General features: G+C 37.5%; 1 protein-coding gene across 4 annotated transcripts in view; it reads left to right on the forward strand.

Moving 5' to 3' along the window:
- The window catches only part of VPS13B (vacuolar protein sorting 13 homolog B), a 426,536-nt gene that overhangs the window by 386,102 nt on the left and 20,310 nt on the right, over nucleotides 1-20,124 (forward strand). For all 4 annotated transcript variants that reach the window (XM_027657093.1, XM_027657096.1, XM_027657095.1 and 1 more), the window contains 13 exons: nucleotides 3,156-3,311; nucleotides 4,662-4,925; nucleotides 5,072-5,155; nucleotides 5,323-5,498; nucleotides 5,987-6,157; nucleotides 6,821-7,022; nucleotides 8,002-8,190; nucleotides 8,616-8,762; nucleotides 9,943-10,226; nucleotides 11,747-11,874; nucleotides 12,467-12,666; nucleotides 15,151-15,269; nucleotides 16,440-17,254. In XM_027657093.1, the coding sequence (XP_027512894.1) occupies nucleotides 3,156-3,311; nucleotides 4,662-4,925; nucleotides 5,072-5,155; nucleotides 5,323-5,498; nucleotides 5,987-6,157; nucleotides 6,821-7,022; nucleotides 8,002-8,190; nucleotides 8,616-8,762; nucleotides 9,943-10,226; nucleotides 11,747-11,874; nucleotides 12,467-12,666; nucleotides 15,151-15,269; nucleotides 16,440-17,254 (2,935 nt within the window). The remainder of the gene's footprint in view (nucleotides 1-3,155; nucleotides 3,312-4,661; nucleotides 4,926-5,071; nucleotides 5,156-5,322; nucleotides 5,499-5,986; nucleotides 6,158-6,820; nucleotides 7,023-8,001; nucleotides 8,191-8,615; nucleotides 8,763-9,942; nucleotides 10,227-11,746; nucleotides 11,875-12,466; nucleotides 12,667-15,150; nucleotides 15,270-16,439; nucleotides 17,255-20,124) is intronic.

A 20,124-nucleotide genomic window follows, 5' to 3' on the forward strand; every position in this document is an offset into this window, starting at 1 on the left:
TTACTTACACAGATGGAAATTGCTGCCTTTTCTGAACAGGCTCCATTCTTAGTCTCATTTTTAATCCCCATTTTAGTCTTCATGCCTTGTCATATGACACTCAGGTTTATTTACTCAGATTGTATCCTTGACTCACACATCTAGTGGAAAAGTTAAGTAAATTTTGAGGAGCACATAGAAATAATCTGTGAAGAGATGTCGTAAAAAATACAGCTTTTCTAGCCATTTTCTCCAGTAGGAGCAGTTTCATCTTAGTCTGCTCCCCTGGAACAATTTCTTTTTCTCTCAAAACAGAAATCCATAATGGCTCAGAATTACAAATCCAAACTCCAACTAAGTCTAGTCAAAACAAAACTCTCTGGGTTATCTGCTGGTATATTTCCCTGACAGAAAATGCAGAAATCAAATATTTGCATGAATGAGTGCCTATCTTCACATATACAATAGATAGTCTTAAGTTCTCTCTCAACTACAAATTTCCACGTTTCACTGTATTTGTTAGAATGCTTTTGAAGTCCACTGAAATTTTTTTGTACCTTTATGCAATGACTTCTCTTTTCTCCTAATATTATGTCCCATACCTAGCTATACTTGTTGAACTTTTTTTAAACAGTGTCTAATAAATTCTTAGAATTAGCATAAAGCTTGATAAATGAAAGGGAATTACATGGCAATTACTGTGAATCTGTAGTACTAGGTCAGTTTTATAACATTAGAGCTCTGCCTTGTTGAGTATCTGACACCACCTATTACGACATCTTCTGTTAAAATAATGTTAACGCCTGATTACTTAATTCTCTAAAATCACCTCCATTTTTATTTTGTACCGTATATCTCTGTATCGCTTAGTGTCATTTGCTGATTATTTCTAGCCACATTTTCCAGAAGTCTCACATTTAAATAACTTAATCATCCAGAGATCCCTTTGCATTTTCATGAAATGCAGTTTCTTGGCTCAAAAGTAAGCTTACACATTACCCAATTCTTATACTGTTATATCATTAATACAAATATATTAGATATCTTTAAAATAAATTATAAAGGCTGTTTCCTTTGCATTTGCCAGTATACAAATAGTATGTTTATAAAATAAGAAATTGCCAATATGTGATAATAGCTCTTTTTTATTTTTCTTTCTGAACTGTGAAGTTAAATGCAGACTAATCGTTGTGCTACAAAGAAAATTAGAAAGGCAGCATTTGGGAGCTAATGACTTCTCAGGGAAAGCTGACAGTGTGTTTCTTGGGAACATTCAGCTCATGAGCAAAGCTGTTTATACAGGGTGGGAGACATCCTAATGTTGGAGCTACATACAGTTACTGATCGTAAATTATAGCATTTACATGACATCTGTCTTTGGAGCATACCGTATTTTGTGTGCCTTCTAGCTGAGACTGACCACTTAAGTACCTTTTCTCGTTATTTGGCTGTCATTTCCAGCTACTGGTCTCTCCAAAGTAAACAGTTTTCTTGTTTCTCTTAATTTTCATATGTGATGAGATTTATTCCCAGCTGCCTCTGTAAGAAACTGAATGGATTCCAGCCACTGCAGTTGGATTTTTTCCTTTTGTTTTCTTTTTCCTTTTCTGTAACTAATACTGAAGAATCAAAGTGAGGTGTTTGTTTATGAGTTTGACTGTCCTAGTGTGCAACTTCCTTCAACATAACCTTGAATATAAAGCTGTGCCCACGCATGAGCATATCCAGATGCCTGCCCTTGCACACAGGCACATATTAGCGTTTGTGCTTCCAGCATAAAACTCATTTGAATCTGAATACAAAAGTCATCACTCTTGCAAATTCAAAAGCCACCCACTGAATGGATGTTATTGTTCTGTGTGTAACTTGTGCTGAGGATACCACAAATTGCAAACAGGCTACTGAGTTGTAATGTCTTTGAAAGTTGTTGCTGCGGTTGTTTCTTAAAACAATGAAAAAAACCCCAACATCCAGCCCTTCACAAAGTCCGACTGGCCAGACCCATGGCCAGTGCTCTTCTTCTGGAAACAAATCAGGGAAGAACACACTATTTACAAGTTTCAATTTTTGCTAGTGTAAATAATCAAACTTTGGGCCTGATCCTGTTCTCAATTACTTAAATTAATTAATGACAGATGTCCAAAATCAGAGTGAAATTCAACCCCCAGGAAAGAATTCCCACAAGTCCTTTGTATGACTGTTTTAAACAACTTAAGTGATGCTTAGGCTCTATGCTGGCCCTCTGCAAAGAATAAATTTTACCCAGAATCCTTATTGCTTTGATCCCTTATATATAACTCATATCCTTAAGTTTGCACAGCCACAAAAGATCTATGCAGAGCTAAATAGCCAGATCTTCAGCTGGTGTAAATTTATATAACTTCATTGACCTACATGGAACAGTACCAATTTTCACTACTCTGGCTTAAAGAATCTCCATGGGACAGAGGTAAGTGCGTATGGTGGGTAAATGGATGAAAGGCTCTTCAGATGATGAAAGACTATATTGCTCTGGAAGTGATTTAAGTTAAACTGGAAAAAAGCCACTCCTTTTCCGGAATAAATCACACAGGGAGTATAATTATGCAGTTAAATTTCTTCTTATGCAGTCAAGCTTGAACTTACCACCACATTTGAGTAAGAAATGAAATGTTTCCCATCTCTCAGCAATATGCCATGTTCTCCATTTAACACACATATATGCAAGCTATGTAAGTCCTTCTTTATTTTGAAGGGAAGGGTATTTGTAATTTTCTGTCTTATTCTGGAGGCCAAAAATCTGGCCTGGACCTGTGTTCCGTATCACCTCGCCGGTAATAGAGTGGATTTCTAGAACAACTTCAAGGGCAGTAAAGAAAATCTCTTATTTCCTGTTTTATGCTCTCTACTTACCCTTTTTTTCTGAACAGTTGTGTGCCTCAGTCCTGAATACACTGTTAAATCAGGTAATTTATAGAAATGCAGGATTCAGAGCCATTTTAGGGTATTGTTGTTTCTTCTGATTGTATCTGAAATCACAGAATTACAGACTGAGTGGATCATTCAGACAAGTAGTGGGCTTAGTTTTGCTTAGTTTTAAAACCACGAATATTTCTCTGTCATGGGAATCCATATCCTACTGCAAGGCACTTTTTTTTCCCAGTTATGTATTGAAGTAATAATTTCTTTCTTTTCAGCTGTTACACATCTGTATTGAAGGCTGGGGAAACTGGCGGTGGTCTGAACCATTCAGTGTGGACAATACAGGGACCTTCATTCGTACCATTCAGTACAAGGGCCGGACAGCATCCCTTATTATCAAGGTTCAGCAGCTCAGTGGAGTGCAGAAGCAAGTAAGGATTTGATTCAGTTTGGAAAAAATAACATGAGTAATTTAAACTGTTACCTATTCACGAATCAGTCACTTTGTTATTTATTCTCTCCTACTGGGATCTGCAAAAAAACAAGTATAGCAGTCTTCTGGGGCCATTTTTGGAAGTTTTTACAACTCTTTTCTTCACTTTGGTGTGGATCTTAGCATTTAAAAGCTCAATTGCCAACACATATTTTATATGTTCCAGTAAACATCCCTTTGCGTGGTTTGTAAATTCTGACAGTGCTAAATTACACAATCTCTTGCATGCTTTAAGCTCTTGAGAAACAGATTATTTTTTTTAAAGAAACTGTTCTTATGTTTTAAAATACATTCTGGGTTGTAATTCAGGCCTTCATATTTTTTAAAGAGAAAGAAGTAATGACCAAATTAACATTTGAAAATGAGCTGCTGTGCAATAACTTTTCACATACTATCTTTGTAAAGAGATCTGTAATAACACTGCAGTTGCTCTGCCTGCATTGGCAGAAGCCAGAGCATGTGGTGAACATAACACGTTCAACTCATGGATGTGGCAGAGCGCCTTACGTTACACAACAGCAATACAGCTGATCAGACAAGAACCGTGCCTGGCGTCACTGAAAGCCCTGCTTAAATTTTATTTGGTAGGTTGTAGCTATGGTGTGTGCCCTCATTAATGAAAAACAAATGGTGATGGCTGTAGCAGAGATACACGTGGAATGATGTTCCCTGGTATAGCTTAGAAAAAGTCAGATGTGTGTTCTATGACGAAGAATTCATGCATGATGGACAGCAACAACGCCAAGTTTAATTTGGTCATTTTCTAGGTAGATGCACTTAAATATAGAAATATGTTATTGCCATTTAATGAAATTATAAGCTTTAAAACAGCAGACATACTGTGAAAGGTCTAGATCATTGGCTTGTGATGGGAATGTGAGGTGTCAGTAGAAACCTTTCTTCTGAATTACATCACTGTGACTGCTCAGAGAGGTCTCAGCAATCAGAGACCGTCACAGAACTCTTAAAATCCAAAGCAGAATTATGTTAGCCATGGGCAGTACTGCTGCATTCAGTGGGAAGGAAAGTGGATATGTTAACATGTTTCTTTGAAGCCCAGATATGACCTTAACAATATTTCAAGCATTTTACTGCCTAGGTTTCTATGAAATTGCATGTACATTTGGCCAATAAAAATAATGTTTTACCATTCACTGCCTTCAGCAGTGCTTGGGAAAACCTAAAGCAGAGAGATTACTCTTCTACAGGTTTTCACACTCTAATTCAATTTTTACCTTTTTTTTTTCGCAATTGTTTATATATGTGCTGTATTTTTTGTGTGTTTTAGATCCTAATCTGTGGCAGACAGACAGTCTGTAGTTACCTCTCTGAAAGTATTGAACTGAAAGTGGTTCAGCATTACATTAGTCAAGATGGACAGGCCGTTGTTAAAGAACACATCAACTGCCTTGCAGCCAAGCAGAAATTGCCTTCGTATATCCTAGAAAACAATGAGCTCACTGAGCTGAGTGTGAAATCTACAGGAGATGAAGACTGGTCCCGAGATGTATGTCTAAGTTCTAAACATACAGAACACAACACTGTCATTCAGGTACGACTAGAAATGGGTATATGGAATATAGCATTAAAAATGTCTGAGAGAACTGGGGACTTTGCATTTAGACTTCTATTTGATATAATAAATATTGAACATTATCATCATGAAATAATGTGTAATGCCGATCTCTCTGCGTACAGGTACCATCTTCGAAGAATTCAATTACATATGTGTGGTGCACAATTTTGACTTTAGAGCCCAACTCACATGTGCAACAACGATTAGTAAGTACATTTAATGTCTCTGAAATCTAAACATTTATGCCTCACATGTCATATAATAAATTAAGGGCAGAATGACCCACTGTAAATATTTATTAATAGTTTGTTTGAACAGTTGTAATAATGAAATAAAATTAGACTTAAATTGGTGTATTCTGTTCTTTTTGTAGATTGTTTTCAGCCCTCTTTTCATTGTAAGGAGCCATCTTCCAGACCCAATTATTATACATTTAGAGAAAAGAAGTCTGGGACTGAATGAAACACAAGTGATTCCAGGGAAAGGACAGGAGAAAGTGCTGCAAAATATAGAACCTGATCTTACGCACCACCTGACATTTCAAGCCAGGTAAAACACTTGCTTTCCTTGAAACAGTTCATTTGTATGGAAAAGAAGGAATAATTTACACTTTAACTTCTGCTGCATTTTTTCCAATAGTATGGCAATTGCAGAGGAGATAAAAAGAACAAGCATATGTGGCCTGAAATGAAATATCAAATTGGTATAACTATGCTAAGCACACTGGCATTTGTTTGGTTAAGCAGTCCATGTACTTCTGTTTTAAAATATAAATTCCTGAATGATCTTGAAATGTTTTTAAGAATACTGAAGAGTTTCTAGGGTCTCAGACACAGAGGTCATTACGTTGTCATAACAAATCCATGCATGTCAGGAACTGCACAGGAACTTGTTAGACGTTGTAACTTGATTCATCCATGATTACCTTGAGAGTGTTCCTGCTCAGAGTACATTTGGGAAGCTTCATTAGAGAAAATGTTAGTGCTGCTAATGTTTGATCTTGTTGTGTAAGTGACTGAATCTGTTTTCAACAACAGGGAAGAAGATGATCCATCAGAATGTGCAGTCCCAATCTCAACCTCACTAATTAAACAGATAGCAACTAAATCCCATCCAGGTGGCAATGTCAGCCAAGTACTGTCCGAGTTCTATGGCACTGCTAATCCTCCCCAGCCTGCATGGCCCTATAATAGGAAGGATTCAGACAGGTAATTCCTTGCTTAACCTTCTTCATGGTTCTTGCATTGCCTTTCCAAATAAACTAAAATCACATTAAAGAAGACTATATGTCATCAACATTAAATATATTTTCAGTAATTACATAATTCCTGTATGAAAGCTGCAGAATCTGTGGCAGGTGGGAAAAAAATTAGGTCAGCCTATGGGCTGCCCTTGTTTACACTGAGAAGATTGCATCAGTAAGGATATTTAAAAAACTGGACTTTTTTTTATGAATGCACTTTCTTTACTGCAGCTCTAGAGGTTGTTGTTTATTCAGCTGCTGTGTGTTTCAGTACAGAAACAGGGAGTTGCTGTAGAAGCAGTTGTTAGGGAAAAAAGGAAATGTGATTTTATGACTACAGAAGTCACAGGGTTAGTTCTGAAGGATAATGGTGATTCTGTTAAGACATTTATTAATTGACTAAATTTAGGTTTAGCTTATGCAGTTAAAAATACGCCTTTATAGCCTACATGTAGTTAGATCATCTCAGTTCCAGGATGACAAGGTAAGAGGACCTTGTCCTCTATTAGTTTTTCTATTTCAAAACCAGAAAAGCCTGACAAATTTCTGAAAATAAGAGCTTATCATTTGTGATCTTGAATTCATTATTCTTTTGACTTTATGTTTTTGTTTATTTGCTTTTGAACAGCAATGAGCAACTCTCCCAGTGGGATAGCCCGATGCGGGTAAAGCTGTCAGTGTGGAAACCGTGTGTTAAAACTCTGCTGATAGAACTCCTGCCCTGGGCTTTGCTTATCAATCAGTCCAGGTGGGACCTCTGGCTGTTTGAAGGAGAGAAGATTGTTCTTCAAGTACCTAGTGGGAAAGTAATTATACCTCCCAACTTTGAGGTAACTTTGTCGTTCACATTAACAGGCACGGTTCTGCTGAATATGCTGATTCTGAAGAATGGTTGTAACTCCAGATGATCCCCACTTTCATCACTGCGTCTGTTTGTTTGTTAGTCATGTGTTGAGGAATAGCAGTAACAATAGGAGTTTGCCATGCTGACTGAGTCACCGAGAGAGTGACACACCATACTTGATAGCAATGTTTGAAAAACAATATGTCTTAAAGATGCATAGTTAAAAATTGTCTGTAAGACACTGTAGGCAGAAGACCTTCATGCCATTATAGCAGCCTTCTTTCCTTACTTGCAATTCGGGCAAAAAGTCCACAGTGTATTAGCCCAAGAAAATTGCTATAAAGGCCAAATAAAGACTTTGGCTTCTGTGCCGGCCTGTCACTTGGGAAGTGTGTTGACCACAGTAGCAAACCTGACAGCCCAGAAGGAATGTTTGGTTTGAGAGCATTTTATGTCAAGTTATTTCATAGCTCTTATGTTACCAAGAAAAGTTTTTTAATGACATAGGATGAACTACTATCAAGGAAGATTCTTTAGGATGCCTGCCTTCCTGATTTCAGAGTTTTATGTAATGGATCTTCTTACATACCTTAGCTTGGCCATGCACGTTCTTTTTTATTAGAACTCCCATATTCTTTAATTTTGAAATACTTAAAAGAATTGACACGGCAGCTTGTCAATTCCAATTGAACAATCCGATACTTCCTGTTTATTTTGTCATCTTTTTTCTCCTCATTAATAAACAAAAGGTCTGCCTAGTAACACATCTCAGTGTAGACTATGTGCTTAATTCCCCTGTGAAGATCAGTCCCTTATTTGCATGGAGGTTTCATCTACCCTTGTACCACATAGAAAGAATCAGAGGGGAAAGGTAGGGATTTAGATTGACTGCATACTGAAGACTATGTTTAACTCTCGTGATTCAAATTGTCAACAACTAATAATTTCTCATTTTTCACTTGCAGGAAGCTTTTCAGGTTGGAATATACTGGGCAAACACTAATACTGTGCACAAATCAGTGGCAATTAAACTGGTTCATAATGTGACCTCCCCAAAATGGAAGGATGCTGATAATGGGGAAGTAGTAACATTGGATGAAGAAGGTTTAGTTGAAGCTGAAATAAAACTTGGTGCTTTTCCAGGTCATCAAAAGGTTAGAAGAAAATTTTCATGGTTTGTAACTTTATCATTTAAAACCAAAGTCAGGTAGAAAATGAAAACAATCAAATGTATGCAGTGGGAAAGCTCCTCCCTAATTATGTTGATATATGTCCAACATAATGAGAACATAAACAATGTATGGAATATAATTTAAAGAATTAGATCACCAAAAACATACTGTGCAACTCATCAAGATAATACAAAGTAATAATTTTCTGCAAAAAGAATTCATTCTCAATTTTGTTTGAAAAATACTGACAGATGCAACTTCAAAAGTACATGGTGTGGCTTCAGTTATGAAGTGCATGAATATAGGCAGCATTTCCACAGTTAAAAAGAAAATAGCAGTTCTATTGCTACATTTCAGTACCTTTTGTGGGTTTGTGTGACCTCATCATGATTTTTATTATCTTACAGTTGTGTCAGTTCTGCATTTCTTCCATGGTTCGACAAGGTATACAAATTCTACAGATAGAAGATAAGACAACAATAATCAATGATACATCATATCAAATCTATTATAGGCCACAGCTTTCTATTTCCAAACCCCACTCAGGAGAAGAGGTAAAGCACTGCAGATGCTGTTTTTGTTTCTCATCTGCTGAACATGGTTGTTTAGATCTGAATCTGTATTTAAATCAGCTGCATAAAGCAGGACTTGAACAGAAATCTTCAGACATAATAATGATAAAGTAATTTATATCGTTTAAAATACGGAATACTGGGTAAATTCAACTCCAGTAATTAACTGGGATCAGAAATCTGTGGAAAGCAGCAGATTCTTGCACATTACAGAATTAGTTCTGCCTGTTCTCCATCTGTTCAGGCACTAATGGCCATTTCTGTAAAATAGCATAATCCATAGTAGCTGCTGAAATTGTTCTCAGAATTTTTACTGAGTTTGCATGTAAAAGAGGTATATTGGCCTGGCAGGCTGAAAACTTTTTGTTATCCTTTTGGGAAGATTCCAGTTATCTGAACAAAGCTGCAGAACTAGAGACGTGCCCAAAGTTTATGTATTTCAGCAAACTGCATCAAATCGTGAATATCAGTTTTCTAATAATCTCACAGTATATTTAAGGACTAGCTTGCACGAATCAAAATTTATGCATGGTCAATATATTTTAATCAACCATTTATACATCTTTATTGAAGGTTACATTTATAGTAAAATATGTGGAAAGAATTCTCAGGGTCAAAATTACTAGAGGAGTTGGCAGATGAAATTTTTAAAGTTCACTATTTCTGTGTTGTTTTCCTTCTGCATTAATTTTCTTCACGTCAGTGTCTACAGTTGTGCATCACGCAATTTGTGGCAGTCTTATGGGATTGGGAGTTGGAAGAACCTTGAGGCTAAAATCCGTTCTTAGTTTTATAACTATAAATGGATTTTCTTCTCACAGTTATGTTACAGCAAGGTAATTTGCTTTTGGTAGAACTATGTTGTGCAACTGAGAGCAGACTGTAGATCATAGATTAGAGAATCATAAAAAGGCTTGGGTTGGAAGGGACCTTAAAGACCATCTAGATCCAATCCCCCTGCCACAGACAGGGACATCTGCCACTAGATGAGGTTACTTAGGCCCCCCAGATATCTGTGTTCAGCCAAATAACCCCTAATGCAGTGGACTTCGTGCAACCTTTAGTTAGTTGTGGTCACTGAGCGTTCTGTGCAAAATCAACATGAAGAAAATTCCTGTTAGGAGCCAGCGTGCCATGCTACCATCATTTTTTTTCTTTCCAGGACTTCCACTCACCTGACAGTACAGTGTTCAGCATCAGTCCGGCTGGGGCACCTCCCAGTGAGGCACTGAGTGCTGTTCCCTGCTGGGACCTGATGTCGGACACCAGTCCCCTAATGGGAGGGGAGCCTCTTACCGAAAAGCGTGTGCTGCTGAGTTTCAGCCCAGGGGGCTGTGCTGGGAGCTGGGACCTGTGGAGCCTTCCCGCTGTCATCAAACCAGAGTTTGCCAGACAGAGCGTGGCGGTGCCCCTGGGGGTTTGCAGTGAAAGTGGATTTTGTACCAGGTACTGTACACTGAACAGTCATGAATAATGAACTTCCCTTGTTGCTATAAACCCTCAGCTAGTAAGAAACCGTAAGAGATTAATGCAAAAGTCAGAGTAACACATGCCCCCCATATGTAAAGGCAAGTCTTACTTTAATTTAAAAATTGTTATCTTCTGATGGTTTTGATGCTTTTATTGTAAATGGTTTAATGTTATGACTGTGTACAAGTTGTACAATTTTTATAATATATGGTCTGCTATTTTTTTATGTGCATGCCAAATAAGAGCATGAAAAGTTTTTATTGAGGATTGTGGTCTTTTTTAATTTGTGGGTAACAATTTATGAGTTTGAGGACTTGTGACGATACAAAAATTTAGATTTTGTTTATAAAAGGTAAACATATATTTTTGTAAGCATTATAAGTGGATAAAGCAGAAAAGGGATGAAACTATTTTGAGATTGCAGCAAAGAAAGATTTCCAAATTTTAAACCTTGAACTGTCCAAATGTGCATTCTACTTACAAACAAATGCATCCAGCTAGTTAAAAATAACAGTCCAATGACTTGTCATGTGCCCAGCTTCAGTTCTCAGACCTGATATCTGAATCTATTCATTCTTATACTGGCACAAACAAGAAACAATCTACTGAAATTAGAGAAGCTATGTTAGTATATATTAGCAGTGTTGTGATCTTTCTCTCACCTGAAGTGCTTGATATTATTCCAACTCTCATACAGTTCCTCTGTAGAGTCTAAGATGTGTCATTGTGGATACCAAAGATTCTCAAAAGGACTTCAGATTTTAAAAAAATTTAATAGAAAGAACAAGGAAAGGATTCCTTATAATAACAGGCATAGAGAATCTCATATTCCTAATTAAATTTTCAGGCTATTCAGTGATTTTTAAAATCACTATGAAGTGAAGCTTTTTAGAAATAGCCAATGAATTTGCATAAGAAAAAAAAAGAATTTATCTTTATGCATGAAGATGTTTTATGTAGCTAATGAGTAGAACTAAATTAATTTATTTTCATTTTGGAAATTGATGTACTAATGATCCATAACATCGACATTTAAAACAGCGATAGCATTGTGGATCATTCCAGGGGAACAGTCAGTTACAGATTTATGTATTTGTTCAAATATCTTCAATGTGTATCAGAGAAGTATCCATGCAAATTCTTCTGGAAAATTTTAAAGATTTATGTTGAAAATTTGGGCCTACAATCTCCTGGTTTTAATTTAATATAAATCTCTGCTGGCTAGGACTCTCATCTTGCAGACATACGTGTTCAATTTAACTCATGAGTAGTCTCTAGTTAGAGATTTCTGCTCTAACGTGTTTTAGGCTATTTCCATGTGTTGTTCCGTTGAAGTGGAGATATGTACTTGCCTAAATATAGATAAATATCTATGGAATTGGAACGTGATTATAAAGAATCTTACAGATGCTAGTTTTGAATGTTTTTAATTGTTCAGAGTAATAATATGTAAACATTTCATCCAAAACATGCATAATCCAATATATCTGTTTTAGAGCTATAGCACTGACTTATCAAGAGCATCTTGGCGTGACGTACCTAACACTTACAGAAGATCCCAGTCCTCGTATAATTATACACAACAGGTGCTCCATTACACTGCTTGTAAAAGAGAATTTCAAAGGTAGGTACTGTGCAATAATTAGAAACAGTGCACTGTTGTAGTATAAATTATTTTACTGTATCTCCAGTACAAAATTGAGTTCAGTATGTGTTTTGGTTATAACAAGAACTTGATGCCCTCATAAAGGTCTGTCTCAAAGTGAGAGACTCTGGAAGCTATTGGAGCTAATTGTGAGGTCAGGAATATGAACTGAAATGTCTCCAGGCTTTTGGGTCTCTCTGGTTCCAGCTGTCAAGGTGACTCAGCTGTAGGAAGCTCATAGGCAGTAGAGTTTTGTTGACATCAATTCAATCCCATGGAACAATTATATTTCCTCAGATTTACAAATGTAACAAAAAACACACTGTCAAAATTCCAGTTACAGTATGTTAAAGTAATGATCAGTGGAACATTATTTATGTAAAACTTAATGAAATTTAAAAAAAAAAGGAAAAAACCCAAACATACAGTATTCCAACCAATAGAAAAGCAATACTTTTATTTCTTAGTAATATTTCAGACAGAAACTTTTTCATTTCTGTAAGCATCAGTGAGTTTTGATTTCATACAGGTTTTAGAAAGTGCTAATCTTGCATATTTTATAAAATTTCAGATACGCCAAAATTTGAAGTTTATTGTAGAAAGATTCCAGCTGAGTGTTCGGTTCATCATGAACTTTACCATCAAGTCTCCAGCTATCCAGATTGCAAAACAAGAGATTTATTGCCCAGTATTCTTCTGAAAGTGATGTCATCTGACGAATCAGTAAATGAATGGAGTGATGTTGTGGACATCAACAATCCAGGAACACAAGTAAATCATTATAAACTATTTCCTAGTTCACAGCATAAATGGTTGTCTTCCTGACCTGCACAGTATATTGTTCCTCTGCAATAAGCATTTCCTTTCTGTTGGTTTTAGTGTTTTTATTTAAGTCTTTGGAACTCTCCTTCCTCAGCTCCTTCCTGTGGAAGTTTTAGAATACAGACTGTCTTCTTCACTGGGTCTTTTTAAAAATAGCTAAATTGGAAATACAGGCTTTCTAACACTGAATTTTTTCACTTCTTTTTAATTAACCTGGTGTTTCCTAGAAAAATTAGTCCAGAAACTTTCTGGCCACTGTAAGCAAAGAATGCCACAGGGTGCAGGAAAATCCCTCTATTTGGTAACCTAATTATCACAGATTTTTATCTGTACATCTTGTAGGAATCATCACTGCCATTCTCCCTCTGTGTCTTCACAGAAGCTGCTCATGTCTTTCTAAAACAAAACAAAATCCCCTTTTATTTCCTTCTGCTATTTTCCCCCAGTCTCGAGGTAAATGAAAGCTTCCTTGACTGGAGTAATTCTTTTTGATGGGAATTTTTTCCATCTTTGAAGTCATTAGTTTACATGGAATCAACATAAACTGCTTGACTCTTTGAAAGAAATACTAGTTTCAGATGTTTTCCCTGGGCAGCAATCACAAAATGCTCTTGATTATTGAGTGTTATGTTATATAGCAAGTGGTTCAGTTCCATTCACCAAGCCAGTCAAGCAATGCGAGGTTTCAAATTTCAGTCATTAATGTTATGCCAGACCAGGGTTCTTTATAAGTATCTGGCTCCTAGAAGGAATTAGATGCTAAGACAACATTTGGGGATCATTGTCTACTTGAAGAACTCTCCAAATAAAAAGGGTAGCCTTCTGTTATTGAAGTTTTAGGGTTTACATGAAGAAAATTTCCCCAGGATTTCTCAGTCTGTCTTTCTCTTAGAAAACTATAAATATATGTGAATAAGGAATATGCTACTAGCATCACATACAGTTCAGTTCAGATTGTGAAATAACTGGGATTTAAAGGATCTTAAGTAATTTGTACTCTTTCTACGCAGTCACAGATAGGTACTTCTCTTTCTGTTAGAAAGTAAATTAAAATTACTTAAAACTAATACCTTACTAAAAATCGAGGTGTTTATCATCAAAGTCTTCTGAAATTGGAGTTAAAATGACCAATCTTTGAGATCAGTGAGAGTTTTTTAGATAATAAGGGTGTTTTGAAAATTCAGTAAATGTCATTTTTTCTCCAATTCCACCATGCAGGATTACAGATCCTTTCCAGACAAGCAAAGGATTGAAACTGCCATGTCAAAATTAGAAATTCTCTTATATGTAATTCTCGGAAGAATATGAAAGAAATTTGATGAATGAAATTTAATTATCTGTACAAGGTTATTGTAAATAGTCTAACAAGAATCAGTTCAAGTGCTGATCCTACTAAACTTCCAATTGTTTTTGTTTCTGGTGACTTGTTAACAGCAGTAAAGATTCTTCAAGACAAACAGCTGTTTATTTTACCTGTGCTAGCCCATTATCTTTGTTTTATTCCTGGAGTTTGCATGCCTTTAAATTATAGCTTCTCTTATTGCAATCTAGTAAACAATTGCGCTGATTTTAGCCCTACAAGAAGAGAGAAGCCAGCTTCCTCTAAGAAGGACTTCTGTGAGTTTTCCAAATTGTAAAATACCTTAATCTTTTATATTCTGGAAAAACACAAAACTTGCATGGAAATACTGCAGAATTAAGCTCCAAAAACAATACATCATTTCTTTAAGTAGAATATTTGTTCCTAAAAGCAACTTCTTCAGAATGGAAGTTTGTACATCTGGAAGCAAGACACAAATGTGTTGTCAAGTTCCCAGTTTTCCTGCCTTTTTAGAAGTTTTATGCTTTCCAACAGACTTTTGCCATTTCTTTGGGGCAGCAACTTGTTTGTGAAGGTGTTCTCACAAAACCAGTTTAGATGGCTAAAAAGATGTTCAGTGGTTAGTTGTTACGCAAGTCTTCATGGATCCAAAAGGTTACTTATTTTTGTCTTCATGTGTTTTACATCATTCTGTCAGGCATTCATCTAACCAGCTCTGAGCTAGGCCATAGCAACACAGTGTTAGTTAAGGGTTTGTTTTCTAAAGGAGAAGGTGAAATTTTGTAGAGCTCAAGAAATATGCCTTTCCTTTTAATGCAAAATCACAAATTAAAATTTCCTGTTTATTCTTCTCATATAAGCTCCCCCCTCCACAGCACATCGTGCTTATTTCTGGAGAATTTTTTTATTAAAATGTATTCAGTTATGCAGTTGAAGGTGAAAATTTCAACTGTACAACTGAAATACTTAAAGTATCAGAGCTGTTATTTTCTGAATTATTGAATTCTGACTTTTTTCCTGAATAGTGTCATGATTTGAGTAAAAGATCTCAACCAGAAGGCATTAATAGTAATTTCAGTAACATTCCATGTGTTTCTACCTCTCTCCACTAGATTGTGTTCTTAACTGGCTTTGGCTGTGTTTATGTGGACATTGCCCATCACTGTGGAACAATAGTCATAACCTTGGCCCCAGAAGGAAGAGCAGGACCCATCGAGATCAACCTCAACAGGTATATAAAGTACATAAAAGATGATAAAGAGCATTGCCAAACAATGCTGAGAGGTCAGTCAGCTTCCTATGTGTTAATTGAACTTAGGAACTTTGGCCTAACTGTTTGTTTGGTTTAATACTGCTGCATGCTCTGTGGCATATGTTTAGACCATATGGCTTTGTATATCACAGTTAAAAAGGACAATCTAAGATCAAAAGTCATGTCACTTTAGAGTAAACACTAGATGACTGATACAAAAAAGAGGACCTGAGATGTTCATAACAAAAAAAATTTCACCATAATTAATTTTGAGTGTGTTCATCAGTTTAGCCAGGTCCTGCCATCTGTAATCTAACAAGTTCCCAAGGAAACTTGATGTGCAAGGGCTGTAGAAATAGTCTTACAATCAGTAATCAATTGTACTTGATTATAACACTCTTTAGAAGATTTTCCCACTTCCATAATATACCACAACCTGGTCCTCAGCTTCATTAAGTGCCATTATAATACTACGTATTTCTAAAAGGCAGAATGCCTGACCTTCAGCAATGCTGTTACAATTAGAATGAAATTTGTTGTACTGTTTTTATTTTCCCTATAATTTACTAATAATCACACAAAAAACTGGTCATCAGCAGTACAGAATAGCCCACTTGCTAGTTAAATTTGGCAATGGGCAGTTAACACTGGAGGAGGGAGGCCCTCAATGCCATCAGTATAAAAATGCCATAGTGACTTCATTGGAGAGCACTCACTGCATGTGATGTGAAATGAATTATCCATGATAATACCCTTCAGTAGTGGCTCTCGGAAGATATTGGAACATCTGAGGCTGTATATGAATTATCAGAAAATTGTATTTGTTGTCTGCTTTAATATCTGGCTCTGTAGCAAATATAATAGGGAATGTGTAGATAGAGACATTCCTGTCCAAACTGTTCTGCTGATTGATAAAAAAGAAAGAAAAATGTGGCATAGATATATACTATCCCATTTCTTAGAAGCCTCCTTGGTGGTACCCACTGTGGTGATTAAGACTGCCAAATCCCATTAATGTTAACGGGATTTGCACAATGAGTTTCCCGTGTGTTATAGAGAACATCTCTCCTGATAGCTTTTTGAGAAAGCAAGATGCCAGATAGACTCAAAATACATGAAGTAACAAGATTTCTTCTCCCTCCTGTCTAGAAGTCAAGAGCAGACTCTGTCACTGAAAATGTTCATCAATCAGTTAAGTCTTGCTGCATTTGATGATATTACAAACCACAAAGTATCATCTGAACTTCTGCGTCTCACAGCAGACAATGTTTTCGTCCACATGGCCCCAGCCACCAGTTCCCTGTCACAGGAGTTCCAGCGGGACTCCATGGAAGGCCTCCCACAATTTCATAGTCTCCAAGTGTATTGTGAAGACTTGCAACTGGACAATCAGTTGTACAGCAAATCTAATTTCCATTTTGCAGTCCTGCTGTGCCAAGGAGAGAAAAATGAGACTGTGCAATGGTCAAGAGTGAACAACCTCATTGTTTGTAACAAAGATTTGGAAAGCTATAAGGAAAACTGCTTTATAAAACTCTGCATTGCTTTTTCTGAGGAAGAGAATCTCATGTTTCATGTGAATGACCTCAGCTTTGAACTCAAACCAGCTAGGCTGTATGTGGAAGACACCTTTGTTTACTACATTAAGACTTTGTTTGATACGTATCTTCCAGAAAACAAAACTGCTTGTAAATCCATAAATGCTTCAGATACTACCCTGATAGTGCCTGAACAAGTGAGAGAGCATGCCAGAGCTTTAGTTAAGCCTGTGAAGCTAAGAAAACTAACAATACAACCTGTAAATTTACTTGTCAGTATTCATGCTTCATTGAAACTGTATATAGCCTCAGATCACACCCCTCTCTCCTTCTCTGTGTTTGAGCGAGGACCCATCTTCACCACTGCCAGGCAACTTGTCCATGCCTTGGCCATGCATTACGCTGCTGGAGCACTTTTCAGAGCAGGTCAGTACTTTTTCTTAACATGTAACATTTTTATTAGGCACGAGGATTCTGTGATTGTCTCTCAAACTGAATAACCTGGATGTTAGCCATACAATTATTGCTTCATGATATTTTCAGACACCTTTCAGGTCCTGCCGTACAACATAAGGGAAATAAAATGGCCAAGCATACACCAGTGAAGATTTCCAAAGTTGTACTAAATATTAGCCAGCTACCTAAACGCTTTAGGAAACCCTGAACACAGTATAAAAATGTATTCTAACTGGCTTAGGTTTTGTCATTTTATATTATTGCACTAGTCAGAATCAACCCACATTCCTCAAATCATGGCTGGGCTTCGCAAACGAAGATTTGGGAAGGGCTCTACCCACATTTGTTGCAAGCGCGTTGGCGGCTGAAAAGGCCAATACGAGACAGACACGTCCAGTTGCAAAAGGCACAGCAGAAAGACTCCTTAGGTGGTAAATTCTGCAAGGCACAATTCTTTCTGTGTTGCCTTTTCTCCTCAAGGGTGATCCTGCGTGCTTTCTCAAAAGCATCAGCAGCGTTATAGATGGTACATTCCTCAAATAAACTCCCCAAAACTACATTTAATCAAATTATTGAGCATGTTGCTCTGCATTCAGAAGCAAATTATAGCCCTGTACAATGTTTTGTTGTTAAAACTCCTTTTGGCTGCAGTTTATGATTAGGATTCCATCTTTCTTCATACAACCTTCAGTCTAAACTGGTACACAGATGTTTTTTGTCCTTTGATCCAAGAACTATGAAGTTTGCTGTTATTAACTTTCTCCCACATAGGATCAATAGCGAGCAATTAGTCTTTTCAGGTTATCAGGTACATTCTGTTTCCCCTAAATACTAATTTAGAAATCATGAAATTTGGTCTCTGATGTGTCTTAGTGTGGCACAGAATGTGAACCTGAGGAAGGAGGAAAGTCCTCCATGGTCACACACAAGTAACGTACTCCATAATGAAAAGTGGGATTTATTTTCCTTCAATACTAATGGTCAGATTTTCTGAGATCCTGATGCTTGCACTTGTGCTGCCATCATAGCTGCAACTTGATTTCTGTGCATAGTTTCCAAAATTGTACACAGGCATTTCAACTACTTATAAACAGAAATGGTGAAATGCTGACTTGGTCTTTCACAGTGTGCATACCTGACTTGTATTGTTAATTGTGGCAACTGTGTACACAATTGTGCACCAGAACGTTGTGTACCAATTCATTATTTTCTTGCATTATTATGCTTGCAAAATTTGCAGGTCTTTCTTTTTCCTGCTTCTTTGTACTGGTTTTGCAGTTAAATCTCATAGTACAAAAGGGGAAATCTAGTGTCTTGCTAATTAACAGTGAATTTGTGGCCAGATATGGCCCACAATGTGAATGCTTCTCCCCATGACTGGCTAGGAGTGGTGCTACAAGTAGTTCCAGACTGCAGCAGGAAATTAGGGCTATACTGGCTTTTTATCCACCACATCCCAGGTGAGGCACAGATGCTGGATAGGGATTCCTGAGCCTGCTCTTGCTCTTTCCTCCTGTGCTAGCCTTGCAGTGTGCAGCAGTGCAAAGGCCATCAGTTGCTCTGGGTACATGATGTACCTGAAGCCCTAAGTTGCCTATAAAGAAAATGCAGTAACTCTTTGCTAATATAGTCATAATTATTTCATGTCAGTAGATATAATTTCTAAGCATACTGTAGGAGATGGTAACCTGGGATGATACTATATTTCTGCAAAGTAAATGCCACACAGGGCTTGTGAATTGAGGGATTATTCCTGGTTCTTCATTTTCCTATTCCTGATTTACTCCCACACCTTCCTCCTTGGGTTGGGTGGTCCATCCCAGCACTGAGGAGCTGTTTGTTTTGCTCTGAGCATTGGCCAAGGAGGGTCACTTGTGCTGCAGGTTGCACATTCTTCCCATGAGCTCTCCAAGGGTGAGCATGCTCCATCCAGAGCTTCCCAAACCCACAGGGCAGGGATAGACTGCAACAGACCATCCCTGGGTTATCATTTTTGTGTTTAACTGTTTTAATTCCTGGGGTTTATCTGTTTTTCATTCCGGAACATGCTGGCTAGCCCAGCAGGTGAGGGGAGTTGAAGTCCCCTGTGTCCGGGCCTGGTGGTGCCTGCTGGGGATGTTCCAGCACATCAAGGCACTAAGCTGTGGTGTGCTGCAGCCTCTTTCTGTCACACCACCACTTGAGAGAAGGAATGCAAAGAATATTTAGGGGGAAAAAAGTCTGTGAGAGGTTATTGCAATAGTATTGATCAGAAAAAGTAGAAAGAGCATCTCTTACATCTGTGCGTGCCTCCCCACCCGTCCAGCTTTTCATCACTTCACACAGTGGCAAAGATAATTTATTAAAAGTACTACAGCGAGGGAGTTGCAGGCCCAGCCTGGAGCACTGGTTTCCCTTAGTCCCAGCAGGGAGGGACTGCCAGGGGACACTCCTTTTCAGGGCAGGCACCACAGGGCCACAGTGTGTGTTGCTGCTCTGTTCGCTGCATTGCCAGTAGCACTTGCATTTTGGTTTTGTAGTCCATCTCACCCCCTTCCTTGTGTCCATTCTGGTTCCCGCTTTTTATGTTACATGTACTGGAGTTCTCAACCTGCCAGAACTGAAATGTGGGACAGATTCAACAAGAATAATAGATTTTCCAGGAGCTTAGAATGCTAGTATGAGATTAATCCATTTCATATGAGTAACATTTTCTCTTCTGTTCAGTTTCATGATTCAACCTTCCACAGGAGTGACTGGGAGGGGTTAACAGAAAACAAGAAAAGCATCTGGATAGCAGGAGTTTTCAGTGATGAGATGGGAATGAGGAGGGCAGAGTGCAGATCAAGGGCCCTTGTGGG

Source organism: Corapipo altera, unplaced genomic scaffold (genome assembly GCF_003945725.1).
Source record: "Corapipo altera isolate COAL_440 unplaced genomic scaffold, ASM394572v1 52b, whole genome shotgun sequence".
Classification (NCBI taxonomy): domain Eukaryota; kingdom Metazoa; phylum Chordata; class Aves; order Passeriformes; family Pipridae; genus Corapipo; species Corapipo altera.